The sequence below is a fragment of the Lissotriton vulgaris genome, chromosome 5 (assembly GCF_964263255.1).
Source record: "Lissotriton vulgaris chromosome 5, aLisVul1.2, whole genome shotgun sequence".
Lineage (NCBI taxonomy): Eukaryota > Metazoa > Chordata > Amphibia > Caudata > Salamandridae > Lissotriton > Lissotriton vulgaris.
The window spans coordinates 375,634,070-375,659,728 of record NC_141693.1 but is presented as its reverse complement, the minus strand read 5'-3'; the positions used below and the strand labels follow the sequence as shown (position 1 = coordinate 375,659,728).

The window sequence follows — 25,659 nt, the reverse complement described above, 5'->3', positions numbered from 1 at the left end:
CCTCCCCCCTTTCATCCCTCCTGGTTTGTTGCATTCTGAGCACCTAAGCAGTCACCCATTCTATCATGTCTCGTTTCCATTGCATCATTTTGAGCAGTCGACAGCTCAGCCGTGATATGGCAATCCGTCGTTTTGCCAACACTAATCCCAGGAAGACAAATCATCTGCTTAAACCTTTCCTCTGGGGTCTAGTCAGCAGGCCCAGCAGCACCACCTGAATCTCTCCTGCTATCTCCCATCCCTTCTTTTAACACCGTCAGGACATCCGTCCAAAAGCCTTGCAATTCTGGGCACGACCAGTCCATATGAATGAAGTCCGCGTCTGCTTCTCCGTATCTAGGGCATTGCCCTGAATGCTCCGGGTAAATCTCAAGGGTTCTCCAGTGACTCGGAACTGGAAGTGCCCCTCTGGCGTTGAAAATGCTGACCTGTCTTTGGCCCCATCAGTTAAGGCAATCTGCCAGTACCCAGAAGCCAAATCAAATGTACTGAGGTTCTGGGCAGCTCCCAACCGATCCACTAGCTCATCAGCTCTGGGGATGGGGTGTGCGTCAGTCTTCGTGACTGCATTGAGCCCACGGTAGTGCACGCAAAACCTGAGTTCTGGAGTGGCATCTGACGCAGCAGCTTTTGGTACCAAGAACACTGGGCTAGCCCAGGGGCTGCTGGAGGGCTCAATCACCCCTAGCGCCAACATCTTGGAAACCTCTTCCTTGATGCTGGCCCTGACCTTGTCAGCTACCCTGTAAAATGTATGCTTCACAGGCAGACTGTCTCCAGTGTCCACATCATGGACGCACCAGTTGGTGACTCCTGGGGTCAGGGAGAACAGGGAGGAGAAGTGACTCAACACTTGGCGACAGTCACTCTGCTGCTCTGGGGTCAGGGTGGGCGAGAGGACCACACCATCCACTGACCCATCTTGCTCCTTAACTGCCAGGAGGTCAGGGAGAGGATCACTATCCTCTTCCATTCCTGTATCTGTAGCCATGAGCATGGTTACTTCAGACCTCTCAAAGTGTGGTTTGAGGCGGTTCACATGCAAGACTCTCAGGGGCTGCCTGGGAGTCCTCAGGTTAACCAGGTAGGTTACCTCACTCTTCCTTTCCACCACCTCATATGGCCCAGTCCATTTGTCTTGGGCAAGGCTCCACTGGTGCCATCACCCACACTTTCTGCCCAGGTTGAAATTCGACCAGAGTGGTATTCTGGTCGTACCATCTTTTCATTTCTTCCTGGCTTGCTTCCAGGTTCGCCTGAGCGAGCTTCCTGAAGCGTTGTGTCTGGTTGCGGATGGCCAGCACATAGCTGAACACATCCTGGGGGGTTTTGCCACGGGACTTTTCCCAACCCTCCTTCACCAGTGAGAGAGGTCCTCTAACAGGGTGGCCATACAGGAGTTCAAAGGGACTGAACCCTAAGGATTTCTGAGGCACCTCCCTGTAGGCAAACAACAGGCATGGTAACAAGACGTCCCACTTCCATCTCATGGGCTCCGCTAGGCCCATAATCATACCTTTTAGGGTCCGGTTGAACCTTTCAACCAACCCATTTTCTTGAGGGCTGTACGGAGTGGTGAACTTATAAGTTACCCCACACTCCTCCCACAGAGACTTCATGTACTTAGAGATGAAGTTGGTACCCCGGTCGGAGACCACCTCTCTGGGGAACCCCACACGGGAAAAGATCCCCATCAATGCACGGCCCACCACGGGTGCAGTGATTGTCCTGAGAGGGACTGCTTCCGGGTACCGGGTGGCATGGTCCACCAAGACCAGTTTGAACCTGTTGCCTAAGGCTGTCTTGGGGTCCAGGGGCCCTACTATGTCTATGCCCACCCGCTCGAAAGGGGTGCTCACCACTGGGAAGGGTTGAAGGGATGCCTTCAACTTCATTCCAGTCTTGCTACTGGCTTGACAGGTTTGGCAAGATCTGCAAAAGGAACCAACGTGCTTTCTCATCTGGGGCCAGTGGAAGTGGGTGACAAGCCGGTTCAGGGACTTGTCTTGCCCCAGATGTCCTGCAAGAGGCACGTCATGAGCCAGACCCATTAGGAAGCTTCTGAAGCGCTCGGGTATCACCAGCACACGGGCTGCACCGGGCTCAGCAAACTTAGGCTCGCTATATAGTAGGTCATCTTCCCAGTAGATAAAGTGGTCTCTGACTGCTCCACCTGCTGCCTGATCTACAGCCTGTTGCCGCAGACCATCGAGGGAAGGGCATTCCTTCTGCGCCTGGCAGAACTCCTCCCTGGAAAGACCTCCTTCTTGCTGCCAATGGGTCAGCTCAGGTAGGTCTCCCAGTTCGGCCACCTGTTCCCCTGTACGTTCCAGGGCATCCCCCTCAGGTTCTGCTCCTTCCTGGACCATGGGAACTCCTGGAGTGGGTTTCCCGCGCCCCTTGCCTCTTCCTCTCCTGGCAGGTCTCTGGGCCACTGTTTCAGGCTCCAGTTCTGCTGAGTCACCCCTACTGGCTGCCATAGCACGCGTGTTCACAAAGATCCACGCAGGCAGACCCAACATTTCCAAATGAGTTCTGTGCTCTACATCCTTCCATGGAGAACTCTCCAGGTTGTTACCTAACAGACAGTTTACAGGCAAGGCATCACTGACAACTACTTCCAAAAGACCAGAGACCCCCCCCCCCCCATTAAAAGGAAACATGCGCCAGCTTGCAGAGGCGCACTGAGCTGTCAGCTGCCACTACAGGGCGGAGTACATCAGGGATGATGTGCTCTTCAGACACCCACTGACACCTCACGGATGTCACACTGGCTCCTGTGTCTCTCAGAGCCTCAACCTCCTTCCCATTGATGGCCGCCTTCCGCCCATACTTCTTAGTGTTAGAGGGCAGTATGGTTTCCTGGACCATCTCTCGGTCTCCTAGCGAGACAAGGGTCATAACTGCTAGCTCCCCCCAGTCACTAGTAACCAAATCCCCTCCCAAAGCTACACTTGCTAACGCTGGGGCGGGAGCACCAGTGGGTGCTAGCTTCTTCTTGGGACATTTTGGAGCAATGTGGCCCACCTCATTGCAGTGATAGCAGGTAGGGGGACCTTGGTTATCTCTTCTGTCTCTATTGTCCCGCCTGCCCTTAGGGGGCCATGGCTGTCTAGGTTTGGGGGATTGGGATTACTTTTCCTGGGAACTATTTTGGGGCCCTTGTGAGAACTCCTTTTGGTTACCCTTGTCCCCCCCCCCCACTCTTCTGCTGGGGACCCTGCCCACCTTTGGCTGTGGTACCCACAATTCCTCTGTGGACCCTGGTACTGGTCCAGCGGTCCGCCTCCTTAGCAAGCTCAATGGGGTCTGTCAGCTTGCTGTCTAAAAGGTGCTGGCGCAGCTTTGGAACACAAAGACTACTCAAGTGCTCCCAACTGATTAAATGCAACAACCCCTTAAAATCAGTTACTTTACTGCCCTACATCCAACCTTCCAGTGCACGTGAGTACTGATTCACACATTCCATCCAGGTCTCAGACTCTCTCTTCTTGGAGTTTCTAAACTGCAGTCTATACTGCTCTGGAGTAAGGCCATAACTGAGACATAAGGCCTCCTTCATATTGGGGTAGGTCATGGCACCTGCCATCTCTAAGGGCTCTAGAGCTGCTCCTCCCAGAAGCCTCAAAATGTTTCCACAGGCCCGCCCCCCAATGCTGTTCGGGCACACCAGTCATTCTCAATGCAATCTCATACGAAGTGAACCAGGCATAAATATCCTCACTCCTATGGTAATTCTGCACCAGGTCTTTGGGAATATATAATTAACCCCCATGCACTGGCTGCGCGCTGCCACCATTTGAACTGGCATCCACCTCCTTGGCTTTAAGATCCAGTTCTCTCATGCTCAACTCATGAGCCAAAAGCAATTTCTTTTCCTCCAAGGCGCGGGCACTTTTGCTCTCCTCCGCCGCCTTTTCTCTCTCTTTATCCATTTCCAATTGCTTAATTTTCATTTTCAGAACTTCCAACTCATATTCTCTTACTCTCTGATTTTCTTGTAATTCTTCTGGGGTGAGGCCCCTGCTGGAAGGGTTGCTGCCAGCTCCTGAGCCTATTATGCCCACTGGCAGATCTGTGACTTGAAAACCATTTTCCCCACTAACATCATTATTTCCTTCTTGGGCCTCCCAATGGGCCTTCAAGATTCTTTGCAGCTCATCCTTCCTTTAGCCGCTCTTTATTGGGCACTCAAACTTGTTGCAGAATTGCTGAAGCTGTGTAACTTTGTAAGAATACAGATCCTCAATGCAAAACTCTAATTCTGCTTCCTTACTGGGTGCCTTCCCATTCAAAGACATGATTTTTTAAGAAGAGTTACTCAAAAAAAGTCAAAAAATCAAAAACGAGTAGTATGCGGTGGCGTAGTGGTCTGCACTCACTAGTGATGTACACCAATTACTGTGGGTCTAGTACAAATACAAGTTCAAATCCCTCTGCCTGACCACCAATGTTAGAACTGGGGGTCTCTAGTTGGCAGAGGTAGGTACCACTGTCCAAATAGGGACCCTTGCTTCTAGTCAGGGCAAGGAGATAACCCTCTGAGATAACCCCTGCTCACCCTCTAGGTAGCTTGGCATGAGCAGTCTAGGCTAACCAGAGCCAATGCGTAAAGTATTTGTACCAACACTCACAGTAACACAGTGAAAACACCACAAACTGACTCCACAACAGTTTAGAAAAATAAAGGTATTTAATCTAAACTACACAAGACCAAAACGACAAAAATCCAACATACACAGTTCAAGAATATGGTTTAAAAAGAGTTTGTAGGGTTGTAATGTAAGTTCTTTAGGTTGCGATAAAATAATCCACAGATGCGTGAAAAGTTCACAGTTGCGTCACGTTTACTCACAGTACCTTTTAGTTGCGACAAAGTTCCAAAAGTAGAAGCTGGTGCGGTGGAAAACAAGGGATGCGTTGCTCCTGAGACCCTGGGGGGGGGGTGATGAGACAGCCCTGCTGCAGCAGCGGGCGTGTTGCGACGAATCCGGTCTGTATGAGGAGGAAGGCCACTTGTATGGATTCCGGTGCTGAGGTTCCGTAGGAAGTTTGTTCTCGCAAAGGCACGATGCGACGAACTTTGGAGTTGCAACGATCTCCGGGGCGACGATGCATGGACCAATAGTGATCTTCTCTCTCGCAGCTCCTCGATGCGATGGTTTCTGCAACGACACTCGCAGCGACGTGATGCGGCCCGTAAGCGAGCGGTGCGGCGATCTTACCCAGTGACGACAGGCTCTGCGACGGCACTCGCAGCGATGTTTGACTTTCCCGCACCGGTCTGGTGCGTCCCGCAAACGAAGGATGCGATGGCTCTGGCAGCGGCGTCAGGCGCTGCGACAATCTCGGCCTTCGTAGCGGTGGGAATCTTCTCGCACTGTCGGGGATGCGCTCCGCAAGCGAGCAATGTGACACTTTTCAATTGCAAAAGTCTCTCAAGCTTAGTTTCAAGCTTCCCAGCACAGGTACAACTTCCAGAGGCCCCACAACTGGATCAAGCACTCTAGGAAGGACAAAACTCTCTCAGCAGAGTTCAGGGAAGCTGGGGGGTTAAGTCCTTTTGTTCCTGGGACTTCAGAAAAGGGAGCCAGCTCTTCTCAGGCCCTTGGAGATTCCTTCAAGACAGGGTAAACAGCACACTAGCAAAGTCCTTCCCTTCTCCTTGGCAGCAAAGCAACAGCAGGTCAGTCCAGCAGAGCAACAGCAGGACAGTTTTCCTTCTTCAGAGTCCGCTTTCTCCTTGTCAGAGGTTCCTTCTTGATTCCAGGATGATCTAATTTTCTGTTGTCATAGGTCCTGTTCCTATACCCCTAAAAGTCTTTGTTCTCTTTGTGCAAGTGGGCCCTGAGCCCGGTCTGAACCAGTTCTGGGTGTCTCCTGAGTACTTTGTTTTCCTGGCTGCTCCTTTCCTTTCAGAGTGAGGGGCAGGGTTGTCAGCCGCCCAGCAGGAGGTGGAGCCAGCATTGTGGAAAGCAGGCACAGCCCTATTCAGGCCCAGGTGCTAACTCCTCCCACCACTCAGGTTGCAAATGCAGTCATTCAGCCTAGGGCTGACTCAGCCAGCCTCCTGGGGAATCCCCAGCCCCTGTCACTCTCAAACCAGACAGTCAATCCACAAACAGGCCAAGGCACACAGAAGGGTCAGACAAAAGAACAGCAACTTTCTAAAAGTGCTGTTCTCAAACACTGGATTTAAAAACAACCCTTCCTAAAAGATGTGTTATTAAATTCTGAGTTCAGGGATACTAGATACTTATGTCCTATTGTGTTCCTATGAGAAGAAATGCTGGAAGCCACTGTAGCCAGCATCCTCCATGTTAATCTACGGAGCAAGATAGCCTTACAGTAGTGAAAAACGAAAATGGCTGTAATTCACTACCAGAGCATGTCACCTGCACCAGTACATGCTCTACCTTTCACATACACTGCACCCTGCCCAGGGGGGTACCTTGGGCCTTCCATAGGGGTGACTGACCAGGAGGACATGGCAGTTTCTAAACTGCCCATAGGCACTGCAGTGGCAGGCCTGAGACAGTATTTTAGAGCTACTCCTGTGGGTGGCACAATCAGTGCTGCAGGCCCACTAGTAGCATTTGTCATCACCAGCCCTAGCACACCCGGTGCACTTTACTAGGGACTTCATGGTGATACAAATATGCCAAACATGTATATCCAATCAGAATAGCAATTTACATAGGGAGCACTTACACTCTGGCACTGATCAGCAGTGGCAGAGTGTCCAAAGCATCTAAACCAGCAAAAACGAAATCCAGCACAGCATCAAAAATACAGGAGGTAGAGGCAAAAAGATAGGGGAAAACCACGCCAAAGATGCCAGGTCTAACAGTTACTTCCAGGTAGGAGTAGTTTTGCAGCTTGAAGAGTTTTCTGGATTCACATGTGACCCACCCACCTCCCCAGAAATGAAAGATAATACAAACAGGTGGGGAAAATACAGGAACAGACAGGAAGTTCACCAGAAAAGATAAAAAGAATCAGAAGATGGTGATTACGCACAGGAACATCAGAGGCGCCGTCTGATGCTCCACAGGGGACGGACATACCACCCCCAACCCCCCCCCCCCCCCCCCCCCCCCCCCCAACTATTCTGGAGCCAACCATTAGATGGCAGAATAAATTACAGCATTTGAATACAGAAAACACTTCGAGCTGTAAAATTACTCAGTCTACGGTTTCTTTAATCGTGGTTTTTGAGCTGGTACTCTGGTAGAGAAGAGCTGAAGAGTTTTTCCGAAGCCTTCCTTGTGATTTTGGCATGTTGAGCATAGAATCACAAGGCCATAATCCATGGCAGATTTTCAGGATAATCACTCACTGAGATTGCTTTCATTTAACTGTGCTGTATGTAAAATAACTTTATGTGGATACCCTTAATATCGGGTGTGTATCTGGTTCTCTTAAACGTACACCGTTTTTAGACAGTTTTTTGATGTTGTAATGTAGTTCTAACTAAGTCTTTTGGAATTTCATGCACAATACAAACCAAACTTGTTTTTTCTCTCTTCTTAGGTATTTTTAGAGGGTGAACAGAAGGTCTATTTTTAACTCTGACGCTGGCTCGATGTATCCGGAATCAACCACGGATTCCCCGGCGCGACTTTCGTTACGGCAGACTGGCTCCCCAGGAATGATTTACAGGTGAGAAAGATATTCACGTTCACCTTCTTGTTCTCGTTTTGTCCATATCGTTAAGAAGCTCCCTGTCCTAGTGTGCTTCCTCCATTGGACCGATTTTATATGAATACAGGTTCTTCCACAGTTGTTTAGAATGTATTGCTTTTCTCTGATTATATTTCTATAACTGTGCAAGTGATAATTGTTTTTCTTCATTCAGCTTCCAGCCATGGTTATTTAATCTTTTAATATAGCACAAACCCTACGAATATCAGGAGTCAATTTGCTTTACAGACAGAACAGCAATGGAGACTAAGTATCTCCTTACAGTGAACAAAGAAACCAAATCTACGTGAAACTTGGAATCTAAAACAAAACTAAAACACCAACAGACTGTGGACCAAGAGAGAAAAAACAATGAAGGTGGACAAAATGCAGTTAATAATTGAATTTTCTTCAAGAATGATGAGATAGCACTTATAGAAACAAATAGCGGCAAAGCCAATTGGTCTGGAGTTGTCAACCAGCCTTTTGGCTTTGGTAAACCTTCTTTTGTTCTGTCATGGTTTTTCCAAAACTTCATTGTGTGCCCTCGTCAATCTAAAAAGAAATATAGGCTAAAGGAGAAAAATACTTTTTTGTCTTCAAAAAGCACATATTACAATAGTAATCCCTGGCACTGAAGGGAAATAGTTTGTGTGTGGATGTGCTCCTTGTGAAAGGAAAGCATGCTGTAACTCATAGTGAAGTCAGCCAATGGCTGACTGGCTGAAACCCTCTGTAAATAACCATGTTAGACACATAATTTTAGTAAAATTGAAAGGTCTTTACTAACACCTGAACTAAAGAAAAAGTCAGTCGTTCTTGCATTTGCTGCCTGCTGATTGCTTTTGCTAATGCTTTTTTATAATGTTTTTGTAAATCTTTATTAACAATAGAGAGGCTTGCAAAGATGGAGGGAGGGGGTGGGTGGGTGTGGGCTTCTGTGGATGATGACGTCAGTGATTTCACTGACCATATGCGGTAATATGTGAGGTCATAAGCAGTGCATTGCGGGGTCGTAAGTTATAGTCCGCTCAGCTAACTATAACTGCTGAATTTCGCTGGTTTTAAAAGCGTGAAATCTGAGCCGAACTAGAATGTCCCTGAAACCTTTGGTTTTTTTCAGTGAATTTCTAAGGTTTTTTAAATGTAGTTTCCCAACTACAACGTCCCCATAACCTTTGGGGTTTTTTCAGTGGATTTCTAAGTAAAAAAAATCCTTAGTGTAACCACTAACCTTTGACAGTGAGTCTGTGAGTGGGTGTTAGTGTCCGAGTGGGTTTGTCAGTGGGTGTGTGAATGTCTGAGTAGGTCTGTGAGTGGGTGCATGAGTATATGAGTGGGTCTGTCAGTGGGCGCATGGTAAGAAAAGTGGGGGGCACGCGGAAGCAGGTCTTCACGCCAGCTCACCCTGTGACGTTCCTTCTGTCCAGCTTTCCTGCAGCCTGTTATTCTCTGCTGCCTTCGGTTGTGTGCCTCCTCTGCTCGTTTTATGCTAGTTTTCTGTGTCTTCTCTCCTTGGTCCTGCCCTCGATTTTTCCTCTTTCTGCTTGTTCTGCCTATTATTTTGCCTCTTTCTGCTCGCTCCTGACCTTTATTCTGCCTCTTTCTGTTCATTTCTTACCTACATTATGCTTCTCTCTGCTTTCTTCTGACTTTTATTCAGCCTCTTTCTGCTAGTTTCTCACCTTTATTTTGCCTCTTTCTGCTTATTTCTGACTTTTATTATGCCTCTTTCTGCTCTCTTCTGACCTTTACTCTCCCTCTTTCTGCTCGTTCCTGGCCTTTATTTTGCCTCTTTCTGCTCGTTTCTCACCTTTGTTCTGCCTCTTGGTGCTGCTTTCTGACTTCTATTTTGCCTCTTTCTGCTCGTTTCTCACCTTTATTTTCTCTTTCTGCTCGTTTCTCACCTTTATTCTGCCTGTGTCTGCTCCCTGCTAACCTTAATTCTGTCTCTTTCTGCTCGTTTCTCACCTTTATTTTGCCTCTTTCTGCTTATTTCTGACTTCTATTTTGCCTCTTTCTGCTCGTTTCTCACCTTTATTTTCTCTTTCTGCTCGTTTCTCACCTTTATTCTGCCTGTGTCTGCTCCCTGCTAACCTTAATTCTGTCTCTTTCTGCTCGTTTCTCACCTTTATTTTGCTTCTGTCTGCTTGTTTTTATTCATTTTATCTCTTTCTGCTCGTTTCTCACCTTTATTCTGCCTGTGTCTGCTCCCTGCTAACCTTAATTCTGTCTCTTTCTGCTCGTTTCTCACCTTTATTTTGCCTCTGTCTGCTTGTTTTTATTCATTTTTAGGTCTCGCCTGTCGATGCGCATGCGCATCGAGCAAGGCGAGAGTATTGCGAGTTATCCACTCTTTATCTACACTGCAAGGAATCGTGGCGATTCCTTGCAGTGCCCGTGACTTTTAAGGTCAATGCGCATGCGCATTAAGCTTATGCGCATGCGCATTGACCTTAAAAGTCACGGGCGCGTGCATGTCCGTCTTTGTTTACCCGCTCCGCCCCCTCCCCTTCCCGCCGTGTCGCATTTCTCCTCCCCCCTCCCCTCTCTTCCCTCCGTCTTGTTTTAGCTACTTGTTTTCTGTGGGCCCTTAACGCTCTGTCAGTGGGGGAAAGTCTTTGTTGTATGCGAATTTGTCAAATTTTCAAATTTTCCTTGCTGATTCGTTCGTGACCCTTTACCCCTCATTGTGGTCTGGTTAGTCCCTTCCTTTCGGCAGCCCCTAGCGTTATGTGCCTCAATGTTATATCAAAGGATCAGCGGGGTTGGTTCCTGGCTCAGCACTCGGACCCGCAACCCGCAGTGACCACCACTTCTCGCTCACTGCCACTTTCCGTGAGGCTATTCCGGCCACTTCGCCGCACTATGCACCTGCAGTGGCGCAATTCTGGGGGGGGATCTCTTCTGACATCTATGGTGCCTAAATATTAGTCACCGCAGATCCAATGCAAGTTCACATGCACCATATTAGGCACTTCCCAGCTCTGTGCCTCCCTCCCGTCCGCTGATAGTTTACTCGTGGTGTTAATGCAAAGTCTAGTTGTGGTCATTAATCATCAATGCCGCCGGTTGCGCCAAATCCCCTGGTTCTACGCTCTATGGGGGTCCCCCAGACACCCTGACAATGGGGTCGCACGACCCATAAGACTTCGCCCTCGAGGGCTCCCACCGGGTCTTCTCAGCAGCACCAGGTCTTTCTTCCACCCTGCGTCCGCGGCACCCAGCAATGTCGGCCGCCAACTTTAAGTTATCCTCACCAATAGGGCAACCCGGGGCAGTGAAGAGTCGCAGGCGCCGGTGCGTTCAGCAGGCGCTCCCACTACACCAGCCCTTAAGCGCCAGCGCCTTCTCTGCAGCGATGTCCGGTTGTGAGCTTGGCGCTCTGACTATTCACCAAACTCTAGTCCGCCGTATGGTTAGGCCACTCCGCACCAGGCCGGTCCTCCACACCGCACCTCCTGCACCTGGTACGGTCGGCCACCGAGTTTACTCTATTCGCCCCAGCACGCTGATCAGCAGACTTACTCGCTATCTTTGTCCCCAGGCATCAGCACTTTCTCGGCAGCGGTTTCAGGCAGCTGGCTCTTCACTCGGCAGGTTGGCAAACTTCAGTCCGCTGCTTCATCCGCCGATGTAGGCCGCCCCTCGTTGCACAGCACACCTGGCGTTCAGCTCGGCAGAGAAACACCGGAGTCAGTCCAATCTGCTTTGCTAACCTTCAACTGGTAATACACGCCATCTGGGTACAATTCAATGAACGGATTATGGGGAGAAGGTCTCACCCTCGGAGCTCCGTCAGACTGGACGTCGGCAGCAAGGCACGCCCCCCCCCCCATGCTATTTTCAAGATATTTCTGGTGAGTGCCATTCCCCCGTTGTAAGTTGATTTAGTTCCAGACTAAATTAGCCAGGGTGTTTGCAGCTGCTGCTTGTAGATTGACAGAGCTTTACGAACGCCTCTGGCCTGGCAGTCACCTTACGATTCTCCATAAGCGTTCTTTCCGAGGTGGCAGGTCATATAAAGCCTTCCATAACTGTTTTTTATTGATGTTTAACTTCTAGTAGTGCAAGATAGGGAATCTTGGTGCCATTATTACTAGTAGTGCAAGCTAGGGAATCTTGGTGGCATTATTACAACTAAGGCAATCTAAAATAAGGTCCCAGGTTAAGCTTGCCTTCTCATTTTTCTAGATCTCCAACCATAAAAGGGGAGGTCAGGCTGTAATATTATCCTCAATATATGAAATTCCTAAATAAAGGTTGATGGGAACCATAAGGGCCTTTCTGAAAAAAACCTGTTCTCTTCAGCGTGGATAATGTTAATTCTCCCCCCTCCGGCAGCAGCAGAACTGAATAGGTGCAATAGCTACACACCCTCACTCTCACTCACCCTCAACCCCTCACCCTCACTCACCCTCAACCCCTCACTCACCCTCACTCACCCTCACCCACCCTCACCCTCACTCACCCTCAACCCCTCACCCTCACACAGTGCAATAGGTCTCGGAGCATTTGAGTTAGAGCTTTTAGAAATGTTTATGGCTTTTTTTTTTAATTCTTTAGCATTGGCTACAGGAAACAAAAATGCTAAAGATTTACAAAAAAACCCATAAACAATTCTAAAAGCACTAACTCTAATGCTGCGAGACCTATTGCATTTCCAATGCTTGTTATCTCTTTCTGGTCGTTTTTTACCTTTATTTTGCCTCTTTCTGCTCCCTGCTGAGCTTGATTCTGCCTCTTTTTTACTTGCTTCTCATCTTTATTTAGCATTTTTCTGTCATGGCTGACCTTTATTCTGCCTCTTTCGGCTCATTTCTGACCTTTATTCTGCCTCTTTCTGCTATTTTGCCTCTTTAGACCGCTGGGGAAGCCAGAAGGCCCCAGCGGTCTTCGTGCTTCCTGCCGGAGCCTGCATTGCTGCAGCACGGAGGGAGCTGCTGGAAAGGCAGCTCTCTCTGTGCAGGAGCAATCATTTCATCTCTTTCCCTGTCCCATGTCTGCGGGTAGGAAAAGAGATGAAACCTCTGCTTCCAGCGGTGGGAGCACATTGATCGCTTCCTCCCGCTGAAAGCGGAGTGTTTGCTTTAGCTTGGCGAAAGCTGTGAGCTCCCGCTAAGCTAAAGCAAACAGCTATGTCCCTGCGATGGGGACCCTGGGACATAGCAGGAGCCGGCCCTAGGGGGTGGCGGTCCCCAAGGCAATGAATGGCTCCAGGAGGGGGCTTGCGCGCCCCTCTCCTTTGATTCTGGTGGTCCCCTGGGCCGAGATCGGCCTGGGAGGGGGGTCGTGCTGCCCCACTTCTAAAGAAACACAAACCCCCCCCCCCCCAAAAAAAAATACCAATTCCAAGCCCGGGAAGGTGGTGTTCCTTGGGGCATAATTAAGCCCAAGTAGGACCCACCGAGGGGCTATAATGTACACAAGCGCAGGTGACCATGTTTTATTTTTTTGTTTCGCCGCTGATTCGTGGCTCCGTCGTGCTCCTGTGGCAATTTGGCCCTGTTGGGTTCTGCTTCTTTTCTTTTTTTTTTTGTTTAAAGGTTTTTTGTGGGACTCTGCTGAAGCCGGGTCCCAAGATAGCTTCCAACACTTCCTGGTTGAAGTGTTGGCACCCAATCTGATTTGAGCTTGGGACGGTCGGATCCTCGGACGATCCTTGTCCCTAAATATGTCAAGTTAGATTTCTTTTAACATCTCAAATACTGCTTAATGGATTTACACCAATTCACAAAAAAAGGTTGCGTTCTGAACCAACAGCAACCTTTCTGGCAAATTTGGTATAATTCCGTTCAACAGTTTGGGCTGTGATCACGTCTAAAATCCCTATGGAAATTTGCATTGGGAAAACACGTTTTGGGACCTTACTTGACGGATCACTCTGAAACTTTCAAGACAGCAGCTGCAGTGAGTTTCGTACTAGTTTTGAAAATTTCGCAGGGATTTGTCAAAGAGCACCAAAGCTAATGGCAAAACAAAAATTGCTCTTCCTTCGGAAACAACGTCCTAGCTACACCTACCTACTGTAGGTAATGTGTATGCATGTGTCCGTATGGATCTCCTCAAAACCACTGTTCCTGTATATGAAAACAGACTCCAGCACGCTTGGGATAGCTTACAAACGGATTTATTTGAAAGTCACGAAAATCAGGTAACGCGTTTCAACTGCCTCCACAGTCTTTGTCAAACCTGATATATATATATAAAATACACTTACCTTTATACTTACATTTTTCATGGTAGTGGCATGCATTGTAAAGGCAGGTCATGGTAAAAATCTGCGCTGTAAAGACTCATGCGTTGTTAAGCTTTCATTGTAATGGCATTTGTGGTTCAGACCTCGTTGTAATTGCTGTTTCCCACCAAAAGTGGGTCTTGGGAGTAAGAATTTTCATGTATAAAGAGGACTCGTGGATAATGTCTTGTCAAAGTAATTTGTTAGACTCTGATTAAAAGCGGCAAAACCACAAATCTGAAAGAGACTGTAGTTATAGATTCCTTACCTTAGAATTATCCCCAGGTGTCAGGCTGGATCTGGATAAAGTTTTTCGTAGCAGTAACCCTGTGCGTCGGTAGGTGACGTTGGTCGACTCCGCGTCTACGTTGTGGTCGCCGGGATGACATCGCAATGTGTACTTAGACGGCGCCCCTGCGCGCTGACGTCAGTTCTTTATTTTTCCGCGTCGGCCAGCGCAGATCTGGAGGGAGCGTCCCCTTAGTCATTTTTTGACTAAACCTTTTTGACTTTTTGTCTACATCTTTTTTGAGTCTTTGACTCCTGGTGCTCGAGGGATGTCCCATCGTCAAACCGGCTTCAAGGCTTGTGACTCCTGTCACAAGCTGATATCGGTCACTGATCTGCACCTCGTGTGCCTCTAGTTTCTGGAACGCAACCACGACCCGAAGTCGTGCTCCAACTGCCGGGCCGTGAACCCGAAGTCTTTGCGGAAGCGGTCCCGAAAGCTGGTGGAGGCCTAACAGTATGCTCCGCGTCGTTCGAGGTCCCTGTCGAGAGGAAGGTCACATAGTCACCACCACTCGTCCTCTAAGTCTTCACACTCCTCGGGCATGTCGAAGCACAAGAAGAAGGCGAAGAAGCATTGTTGCTCTTTGCCTTCGCCCCGTCCGTTCAACCAGCAGCGGCCTCTTCGGAGCCCCTGCTGCCTTTTAATGAGGACCTCACGGACATCCTTCTGGACACTTGGTCCAAGCCCAGCTCAGGGGCTCCTGTGGACAGGATGATTGCCGATGCCACCGCCCGGCCGGAGTTCTGCTGGTTGAAATCTGTCAGGCAACGACGTGGGCATCCCGGCACACATGTACGAAACATTACGGTCTGGAAAGCCAAGTCCGGAGAGATGGCTTCTTTGGCCGTTCTGTTCTCCAGGACTTTCTGGTGTGAACTTAGTTCGCAGACCCACCACTGGGGTTGGTATTGCTGGGGTATCTGTTCTAAGGTAAGGAATCTATAACTACAGTCTCTTTCAGATGAACAAGTTACTTACCTTCGGTAATGATGTGTCTGTAAGAGACATGTGAAGTTATAGTTTCCATACCGCCCCATCCATCCTCCCCGTTCTGCGAACTGACTTCTAGGGATATGGACTCCCTCCTAGGGCTCTAGTTATGTGCACCAGTGGTCAGTGTCTTGCATGGCTCTGTGCTTCTTGCGTGGAAAGTTGTGTCAGAACTAAATAGATAAAATACTCGAGGCAGCGGCTGCTTAACATTGGTAAGAGGGATGAGGAGGGGAACCATCAACATCTAGCTGTTATGAGCGGTGACAATAACTTTTTAAACTGTGGGCTGATGAATAGCAGATCCCTGATAAAACACCACATTGAGGTTTCTAACATGGTAGAGGATTTGGACATGGACGTCCGATTTCTTACAGAGACTTGGACGCATATGGACTCCCTTGTGGAATTGGACCTTGTATGCCCAGAAGGCTATAAAATTTTCCACAAACCGAGGGCTGTTGGAAGAGGAGGAGGAGTTGGGTTTATGTATAAGGAAAAGTGGGACTTTGCACCCCTAGAGATAGAGGCGGTCATAGGGGCAGAACTACTGGGCTTCTCACTGCAGGAGCCCAAAGGGAGGCTAATTACGGGAATAGTCTGCTACAGACCACCAGGATCAAATACCCAGTACCAAGCACTACTTGACACCATCACCGACCTGACCCTAACCCACTCTTGAATGATCCTATTAGGGGACTTCAATCTATGGGACAATGGGATTTTAGGCAACCATTTGAGAGATCTATAGCAAACATGTGAGAGTCTCAACCTAAACCAATTGGTACAAAAACCCACGCATCAAGGAGGGCATGTCCTAGATCTCTTATTTGCCAAACAGGCTGAGACCAAGATAGTTGATATACTGCCTCAAAGCTGGTCTGATCACTCTCTAATTCACTTCCATATATTAACACCCCGGTTAGAGGATAATAACAATCGCTCAACAACCTACCGAAAGGGAAGAGAGTTGGCTAAGTTCGTAAAAAATAAGATACATTTAACACTCCTGATTCAGAATCTTTTTGTCCCCTCAGACTCCGTTGGGGAAAACTATCAAACATATTTGTTATACCCTACTAACCTGTATAACATGTACTCTAGACTTGCTGCCTCTAGCTGCTCAGCCAGAGTGTGAGTTGGCCATTGGAATGTTGGTGTGCCTGTGATGCGTGGAATGCCTGGGTGTCTGAGTGGGATAAATGTTGGCAGTTAGAGATGGGCTGAGCAGCTAGGCAGGCTGCTCCTGGTGGGGCTGGTACCACACTAGGCTGGCTTGAGTCAAAACTGATGTAACTTGGACTGAGAGATAATGAAGAAGACTTAAATATAATGCCTGGCTCCTGGTGTCCTTCTACATAGGACACAACATAATTGTAACTATATAGTCAGTTCCTTGGACAATTTAGTTCCCATAAAAAGACTCAAAAACAGAAACAAAGCCTCAGCTCCTTGGTACAATGAGGAGTTGAAATCATTAGATCCATTTGTAAGAAGGCTGAGAGAAAACGGAGAAGGGCTTATTTTGAGACGGACAGGAAGAAATTGAAACTAGCACAGGCCAGATATAAGGAGTCTATTGCCAGGTCTAAAGCAGACTATTATGCGAAATCTATTCTGCATGCCCCGAATAGTACGAAAGCACTTTTTAATATTGTTAGGGATCTCTCTCACCCAGCCTGCACAAGCAGCAAGGTGGTTGCATCACAGAAACTCTGTGATGCGATAGCCGCACATTTTGAAGAAAAAATCACTAAAATTGTTGGTGATCTTCATCCCAATAATATCAACAATCAAGATGATCTGCCTGAGAAGCCAGGGAAAGGGCCCATGGCAGATACCTGTCTGGAATATTTTCAAGCTCCCACAGAGGACTTCTTAACAACTTAGTCCAAAGCATCACCTCAGGCTCTCCTCTGGATCCTCTTCCACACAGAATCTGGAAAGAATTTGGGAAACAAACCTTTTCTTGCTGCGAGAAAAGTTGCTGCCAGTCCCTGGAAGAAGGAGCGGTTCCGAAGGTATGGAAGCAGGCAGTAGTAACTCCTCTGCTTAAGAAACCCTCCATAGACCCCACGGTCCCGGCAAATTTCAGACCCATCTCTCTCTTGCCATACCCGATTAAAATCCTAGAGAAAGTAATTAGCAAGACTCTGTCATGCTACCTAGAGGATAACCATCTGCTAGATAGGGATCAATTCGGCTTTCGCCCGGGCCACAGTACTGAGACTGCCCTGGCTACCGTAATGGACAATCTACGTATGCGTGCCGACAATGGAGATTCTACTGTCCTAGTGTTACTAGACATGTCAGCCGCATTTGATACGGTGAGCCACACAGTACTGGTGGAAAGACTAAAAAATATTGGGGTAAAAGGACGAGCCTTGCAGTGGCTACAATCCTATTTATCAGGGAGGCAACAGGCTGTGACTATGATGCCGTTCGCGTCAAAGTAAGTCCCCAGTACACCACGGGGTACCGCAGGGGTCTGCGATAAGCCCCATTCTTTTTAATATCTATTTGCGCCCCTACTCTCCCTAATTATATCCTATGGAATTGACCTGGTCAACTATGCGGACGACACCCAATTGGTGTTCTCCCTGGAAGGGAAACAGGTGGTGTCTATGGATATGTTCCAGGAGTGTATGCGTCAGACGGTAGGCTGACTCAGGCAAAATTCCCTGCAATTTAATGGGGGGAAAACAGAGGTGATATTTTGCTCGCCCACCAGCCTGTCTCAACATCTGACGCTGGAGTTTAAGCTTACCCAAGAGGATGATTCCCTGGCCCCTGCCAAAACAGTGCGTAATTTGAGTGTTCTGATGGATGGTAATCTCCAAATGGAGTCCCAGGCCAACAAAACTGCTAGAGTCTGCTTTTCTCTGCTGCAGATGCTACTGCAGGTCATCCCGCTGCTACCCAAGGATACCCGCTCTCTTGTAGTAAGGAGTGTAATTCTTAGCAGACTGGACTACTGTAAAAACCCTGTATTTGGGAGCACCACAGTACATCTTGCAGGGGCTGCAGAGAGTCCAGTCCATGGCAGCAATGCTGGCGCTAAATAGGCAACGCAGGTCTTCTACGACCTTAGCCCTGCGAGATCTATACTGGCTGCCTATCAAGGAGAGAATCTGTTTTAAATCTCTCTGTATCGTGTACAGAGCAGCACATGATTTGGTCCCAATCCCATTGCAGGAGAGGTTTACCTGGTATAATCCTAAAAGCCAGCTCCGCTCCTCTAATGCAAATCTGATAATGACTACCAGATTCAAGAAAACCAGGATGGGGGGCAGAGCCTTTGGCGTGGCCGCCGCACGCCTATTGAATGAACTGCCCCAGACCATTAGACAGGCCAACTCTTTGACCTGTTTCAGAAAGAATCTGAAAACCTGGCTGTTTCCAAGGGCAGAAAACTAGACCTTTACAGTCATCTTAGGTTTGCTCACGTGCCGAATATTCTTAATCTAAGCGCCAGGATACCCGTAGGATGACAGTCTGCGCTGTATAAATCTACAATACAATACGATACAACTGATGCCGGTGCTCAGGGGCGGCATCAAATACACACCTCGACGGCATCCCGGCGACCACAACGCCGACAACGGACACGGAGTCGACTGATGCCACCTACCGACCCGCATGGGTACTGCTACGAAAAATATTCTCCGGATCCAGTCTGACTCATGGGGGTAATTCTAAGGTAATGAATCTAGAACTACGTATATCTCTTACAGATACATTGTTACCGAAGATAAGTAATTTGTTCTTTAGGTCATTTGTATTAACCGTAATAGGGTTGAAAGCAAATATAGATCAATTAATTCACTCATCTCTAAAACCTCTCTGTTATAATCTTCTATACGTTTTTATTGGTTTGTATGTTTTGAGAGTGAAAATGACTGTGACGGTCTAGCTGCAGTAGCAATACACAAGGGTCTATGGTGCACTGTAGGTCAGAGCAGGCAAAACATTGCATCTAAATGTCCTTAAAGATAAGTGGGTTCACTATTTATTAGCTTTAGATTGTAAATGTCCATATGATAGTTGAAGTCCCCCAGAACAAGGGATCGATCATTATCAGGGATGAAATGCCCTATACCTTATGTATTGTAAGTGGAGACTATGGACAAAAATTGTGTGTGAGGGTGGGAGGAGGGGATATAATTGAAGCAAATTTATTGTTATGTACCCAGCTGCATGAAATGTTCTTTGAAAATGTATTTACTTAATACCTGTTCTTAAATAATGGCTAACCTTCCTCTAGGTTAATTAGCTTGAGCAACTCTCAAGATCTAAGTTTAGTTGGTAATAGTTCATGTAGTGTGTGTTATGAATGTCTCTGTACCCAAGTCTCAGTTAGGCAACAGAGGTCAAGGTCATGAGATTCACAGATATTTCCAATCTGGAGGTGATGCTTTGCCACTGATCCTAATTACTCAGCATAGCCTTCATATTGTACATGGAACATGACATAGAGGATGACGTGGAAAAATGTGTTGCCCAGTAGGATAAGACTTCGGAAAGAGAAACATTGTGGTATTCATTCTCGGGTCTTAAAGAACATTTGGTAGCATAAGAATGTTTTTTTATATGGGTTAACATGTATGCTTCATTGTCACTAGATAAGAGGGCGAACTACATTACCATCAGGATTCCTGAACCTTTGGTAAAGTTGGTCGGTTGGGCAGCATCTAGGGAGCTGTTTTGGAGAGAATGATAAAATAATGCATGGCTCAGTGAAACTAGGTAAAATAGTTTACACTGGCGTTTGACAAAAGTAATGATAAGAACTAATGGTAACAAACATTGGCAATGACAATAGGTCACACATTTGCGAGAGTTAGATGTAGTGGAATTGTGTGGCATGGTGTGTAGTGGAATTTTTTGGAAAGTAAATATGTGGTTTTGCGAGTACTACAATTATGGGAAGTATGATTGTGTGTCGATGAGTGTAGTTATGTGGAATGGTATTTTCTATAGTGGTATGTTGTGGAGTTTATTTATGTGGTGTGCTGTTGAATTCTTTGGCATGATGTGGGATTCTTTGTCGATTGGATGCATGTGGTGTGTTGTGTAAATGAGTTGTTGAATTGAATTATGTGGTTTGTTGCCAAATTATGTGGAGTGGAATGGAAATGTGTGGAGTGGAATTGTGTTTCGTGGTACTGTGTGGCGTTGAGTGAAATTATGCTGATTGGAATTATCTGGCATGATGTGGAGTGTGTTTATCTGGATTATTGCTATGTGGCAGTTGCCAGTTTCCCAGAGTGCAGTGGGAGAAGTAGTGTCGAAGACTGGACTTGCTGGAGTAGAGTGTCAAGATTACGAAAGTGACAATGGGACCAACTAATCACAAGCCTTTGGGCAGGCTTAAAGCCCATATAGTAAATATAGTATGTCTTGAAGACAGCACATGCACGCTGCTTAGGCTCAGCCTAAAAACTGCACAAAGAGGTATGAACACAGCAGTAATATAAAAAAAGAAAAGAAAATGTGATACTTATTTAGTGGTTGATTTCTACAAAGTGAAACAAGGAAGCCTGGATAAATCATGGCTTCTGTACAAATCAGAGAGGGACCCTTTGCTAAACCAAAGGAAATAGGGTACACTAATAACAAACAAAAAAATATTCCTTGGTTGCTTACACCGACTCATACTAATAATATCGCATCCATTCCCCAGCAAATTGTTGTATAAGAAAAAAGCATGCATTAGAAAAGACAAGCACAAGGAATAAAGCTCAAACAGTAAACCAAAAATCAAGGTCAAATACCCAAACCAATATGAGCAGATTTATTGGAATTTTTTTTCTCAAATCATTTAAAAAATATATAATAAAAACATTATAACCAAATATAGCTAAAACCATACTATGTTAGACATTTGTTCAAGAAGGCAAATTCATACAGTGTCCCTGCAAGACAATAAGGAGTTAATCCCCACAACAACAACCCCCCCCCCCGGAGAGAAAAAGAATTGACAATATAAATTGTCATATACTGTGACACATCTGACACATCTGTAAAACAAACGGTTGACTAAAACCCGATACACGCTTGTCTGGATGTATCTGTGGGCACCATTCAACTACCAGATTGTGTCTAATAGCTGTGTCGACGCGTTTCGATTGCCCTAATTTATTTAAACCATCTTTATCACTACTATCATATTAATCTCTCGATTTGGAAGTTCTCCTTTAAATCAAGACCTCCTATGTTCAATCGTTATAAACAGTCTTTCTTCATATAAGTGAGACTCCAAGTTTTGTATCACCGATCGTTGTGTTGCTATAGAGTCGGCACCACCAACAACTTGAGGAGGTATGGATATTTAAAAGGCCGCCTGTTCTCGCACTTCCCAGTGTGAGTCCAAGGGTTTATTCAAAGACTACCCTGTCTTTTTAATGACCTCGGGTTGTATTCTACGGGCCCTTCGTATACTTGGGCTTTAAATGTAGCACGATCGCTGCTCCGGTTTTTTTGATTCCCGGTCATGAATCTACCCTCAATGGCTTCCCCACTTATTTTTATGTGCTCTTAGGCAAATATTTCACCAAAACTCCTTCATTATTCCGTGAGAAAGCACTTTCAAATATGTGAGTTCAGAATGCCAGTTGTACAAAAACCTATTGTGTTTATTTAATAGACTATAATGTTTTTCCATGGTACTCTGGGCCACGTACAGCGTTTACAAGACAACTGTCTTGCCCCTTTGTTCACTAATGGTTTATATTTAAAAATGCTCACTTTTAATAAGTACTTCTCAGTGCAGTGCTATAATTAAACACACCATTCTGAAACCACACACAGAGTCAAAGTAACTTTACCACAGACTAATCAGGCATGGACATTGATATCATCAACCACAACCCCACACAGATGTTTACATACATCACATACATGTTTGAGGTAAATGACTCCAGTTAGGCGAGAGTGATCAGTCCTTTTATACAGGGTAAAACTGTAGGCTCCCCCTTCTCTATTTTTTTTTTGCTACCACCCTCAGTCTCTCATAGTCTGGGTAGGGAGGTCAGTAGCCATTCTCGAAAACAGTGGTGCACATTGGGTGCCCTCTCACCCTCTTAGGCTAGCTTTGGGGTTTGACAGTCATATAATGGAAAAAGCCTCAGTGGGCTTGCATGACTATTGAGCTCTCTGATGGAATAACAGCAAGAAAAAGTAGAAATAAAACGTAGAACAATAGAGCCACGCAGTTGCTTTCTGAACGAACAGCATGCAAATACTTAATTTTAAAGACACATTAACTCTTAGACATTCTAAACAGCTGCTAATAAATGAGAAATGCTGGCACACAGGAGCTACTTTAATCTCATGGTACAGGCAAGCATGACACTCATATGTGGACTCTGGTATTTAAACTTGAGAAATTGACACTCAAATCATGGTTGCAAGTACGGAAAAGTCAGCATAACAAAGTACCTAACTTAAGTCCATTCGTTTAACTAAGACCTGACCTGGCACATCAGACTGGATTGGAGCAAAGTCAAGATTGATTTACATATGGCTGGGTCCAAACTGAGATGACATGGTGATCACAATAAGTTAATAATGTATGTCTTGAAACTCGAGTAGGACACTCCACCGGTGGTGTTTTTCTTTTTTTATTGGACCCTCCTCAGAGCAGACATCACAATATGCAACCCAAAGCACTATTCAATCTTAACCCCTTCGATGCTCATGACGGAACGGTTCCGTCATGAGCATCGGTCGAGCTGTGCTCATGACGGAACCGTTCCGTCATGACCACGCCCGTTTTTATTAGGGCCCAGCACCGGGGGGAAATCTGCGCCGCACGGATGTGGATAAGAACAGATTAACTGCAGACACATTACAAGGAAAAAATGTGCAAACAAAACACATCCTAGTGTAATGTACAGACATTGCCCAGGAATCAATAAACATACATGCATCAGGACTCAAAGTGCTAGCTTTCAAGTTGTCTCATAAAGTGTGACCTCTGCAAGGGGTGCACTGGCGGATGTTTATGTACTGTCACATCCAAGACAACTGCATAAAGTTCCTGGACCTTACCAAAGCTTCCAACATTTTGTCTTTACTTTCTCAAAATGATCTCTTTTCCTACCTGCATGGTATACCATTTTCCCTAATACTTTTATTATTTGTTTAATGGTGTTGAATGAAGTGGCTTGATTAGGTGGACTTACAAATAAATGTATAAGTTCTTCTGCCTTTGGGTGGGGAGGAGGGGCTTGTTTTTCCCAGGACAGGGAACTATACATTTAGACTGCAACGTTAGTCTTAAGCGCAGGCATATGGAGTGAAAGCGATGCAACAAGACGCATCCTTACTTCAAAGTCGGAACTAGCAGTGCTTTCTTGGCCCAGTGGATTCCCAAGCTCCCACCTCTGTGGGAGGCTGGTGACATTTGAAAGTGGTGTGGCGTAAAAGTTTGGGTTGAGTGTTGCATGAGAGCCCGACTGCCCTAAGGTTGTTCCATGGGGGCCTTCCCCAAGAAAAGTTTGAACAAAGAGTGGGCATATGGTGCATTTCCAAGCAAATTTGAAAAAAGCAAGAAGGTCAAAAAAAGCGATTGTGAAATTGGAATTGTGACTACTCCACGTGGTTGCAGCAACATAAATAGCATTAGTGCAGCAGGTACTGTGGCACAAGGCCCTCTGCACCCCAAAGGTGTTTTTGATATAAGAAGACAGATGATGGGGGGCCTATTTTCCTTGCTTGTTTTTTGCACCGCAGGGCTGGGGCCGCTGCCATAGACTTTTTAAAACTTTAGCACCCTTGCCTCAAGGCCCAAACTGGTGGCACCTTCTCAGTACCATGCACATGTGCCAGTCTGTATTGCTAAAATTTGTTAAAAATTGTTTCAGCTGACTTCCACATGGTTTTAGACAGTTTCGCTTGTGAAAGTTTAGGCCAAACTAAACTAGGGAAGGAAGTAAAAGTGTGAAATCGTGCTCCGAAGTTACCCGTGGAGGGAAAGTGTATTGTCCAAGCCTCTGACCGCTCACCTTCCTCCAGAAGGCTGTAGCTCAGACCGATGAGAGCAGGGCAAATGTGGGATAATAGACAGAGTTGCAGCTGTGGAAACTAGAGAACCAGGTTTAAGTCTCTGCATCAGTTCAACAGCATCCTAAGATTCATTCTGGGAAGATCACAATCTCCTTGTGCCTAAAAAACACAAATGTGTTCTTGTATAATGTAACTGGTAAAGCACTCCAATATATCAGGTCAAGTTTGCGCTACAATTTAAAACTGCAATTCTGCTAATAAGAATCGAGCTTTTATAAACAAGAGCACTAGCGCCTACAAGTGGAACATGGTGCTCTCAGGGTGAGAGCTGAGCACGGCTGTGGGTTGCATACATGGCAGCAACAGACCGGATCCAGGTGGGAGACGCTTGAATTTCGAAAGCCAAACATGGCTTTCATTTATCTTTCTCCCGCGGCCTGAAATTACTCCCAAGTCAGTACAAGCCAAAGGGGGAAATATGTTCTCCCTATTTTCTTTTTTTAAATCTTAATCTACCTCCATCTTCATGAGCAGCTGTGAGGAAAATGAGGAGTATGGGAGCTGCACTGTAAAATTCAGACATCATTTTCCTGTTTAGGGTGACCAACTGGCATGGGTGCAAATTAAGGACAGTAAGTGTAAAAATTCAGGACAAAGGGTCAAAATTCAGGACAGGAGGTCAAAATTCAGAACAAAGGGTCAACATTCAGGACACAAATTCAGGACAAGAGGTAAGTTTTACAGACATTGTGCAATAGTATATAAGTAAGTAAATAGACAACTACTAAAGAACAAGTGAAAATAAGTTTATATTAGGTTGAGACAATTATGCACTTCATGGTTTGTCAGTATGCGCGCAGCTTTAAGCAAATGTGCAGTTCTTTGTGGTAACAAAACCGCCCCCACCTTTCCAGCTCTGAGAGAAAACGCCCGATGCCTGGTCCGTCCAATCATACCTTGATACCACCCTCCAATGGCGCCCCTCATCTTCACCTAGACCTCTCTCAAGTTGTATTTAATTTCTTCTATAGTGCTACTCATCCTAAGTATGTGGGGCAGAGTGTTGGAGTGCGTTACAACAAAAAAATATTATATAGAGACAATCACTCATAAAAATGTGAAAGTCAATGTATAGGAATTGTTGCTTAAGATAATGGGCTTACAAGGTGTAATCATACTTTCATCCATCTCATCGATGTCTTACAGAAACTATTCGCCCGCCTCTTACTAGCGAGGTTGCAGTGCTGGATGGACGAACACCACATCCTAACTCCCCTCCAAGCGGGCTTTCGTGCTAAGGTCTCTACCATCGACCAACTGTTTAGACTTCAGCTGGTTCACTGGAAGACAGTGACCATGGGGGCTGGTAGTCTGTATTTGATTTTTGTGGATCTTTGATCCGCTTTTGACTTGGTTCAGAGGGATAAGATTTGGGTGATTTTGTTGC

General features: G+C 46.4%; 1 protein-coding gene across 5 annotated transcripts in view; it reads left to right on the top strand.

Annotated features, from left to right (window-relative positions):
* KCNAB2 (potassium voltage-gated channel subfamily A regulatory beta subunit 2) overlaps window positions 1-25,659 on the top strand; it is a 1,185,210-nt gene that overhangs the window by 445,341 nt on the left and 714,210 nt on the right. For all 5 annotated transcript variants that reach the window (XM_086921729.1, XM_086921727.1, XM_086921726.1 and 2 more), the window contains one exon: window positions 7,534-7,662. In XM_086921729.1, the coding sequence (XP_086777855.1) occupies window positions 7,586-7,662 (77 nt within the window). In that variant the 5' untranslated portion in view covers window positions 7,534-7,585. The remainder of the gene's footprint in view (window positions 1-7,533; window positions 7,663-25,659) is intronic.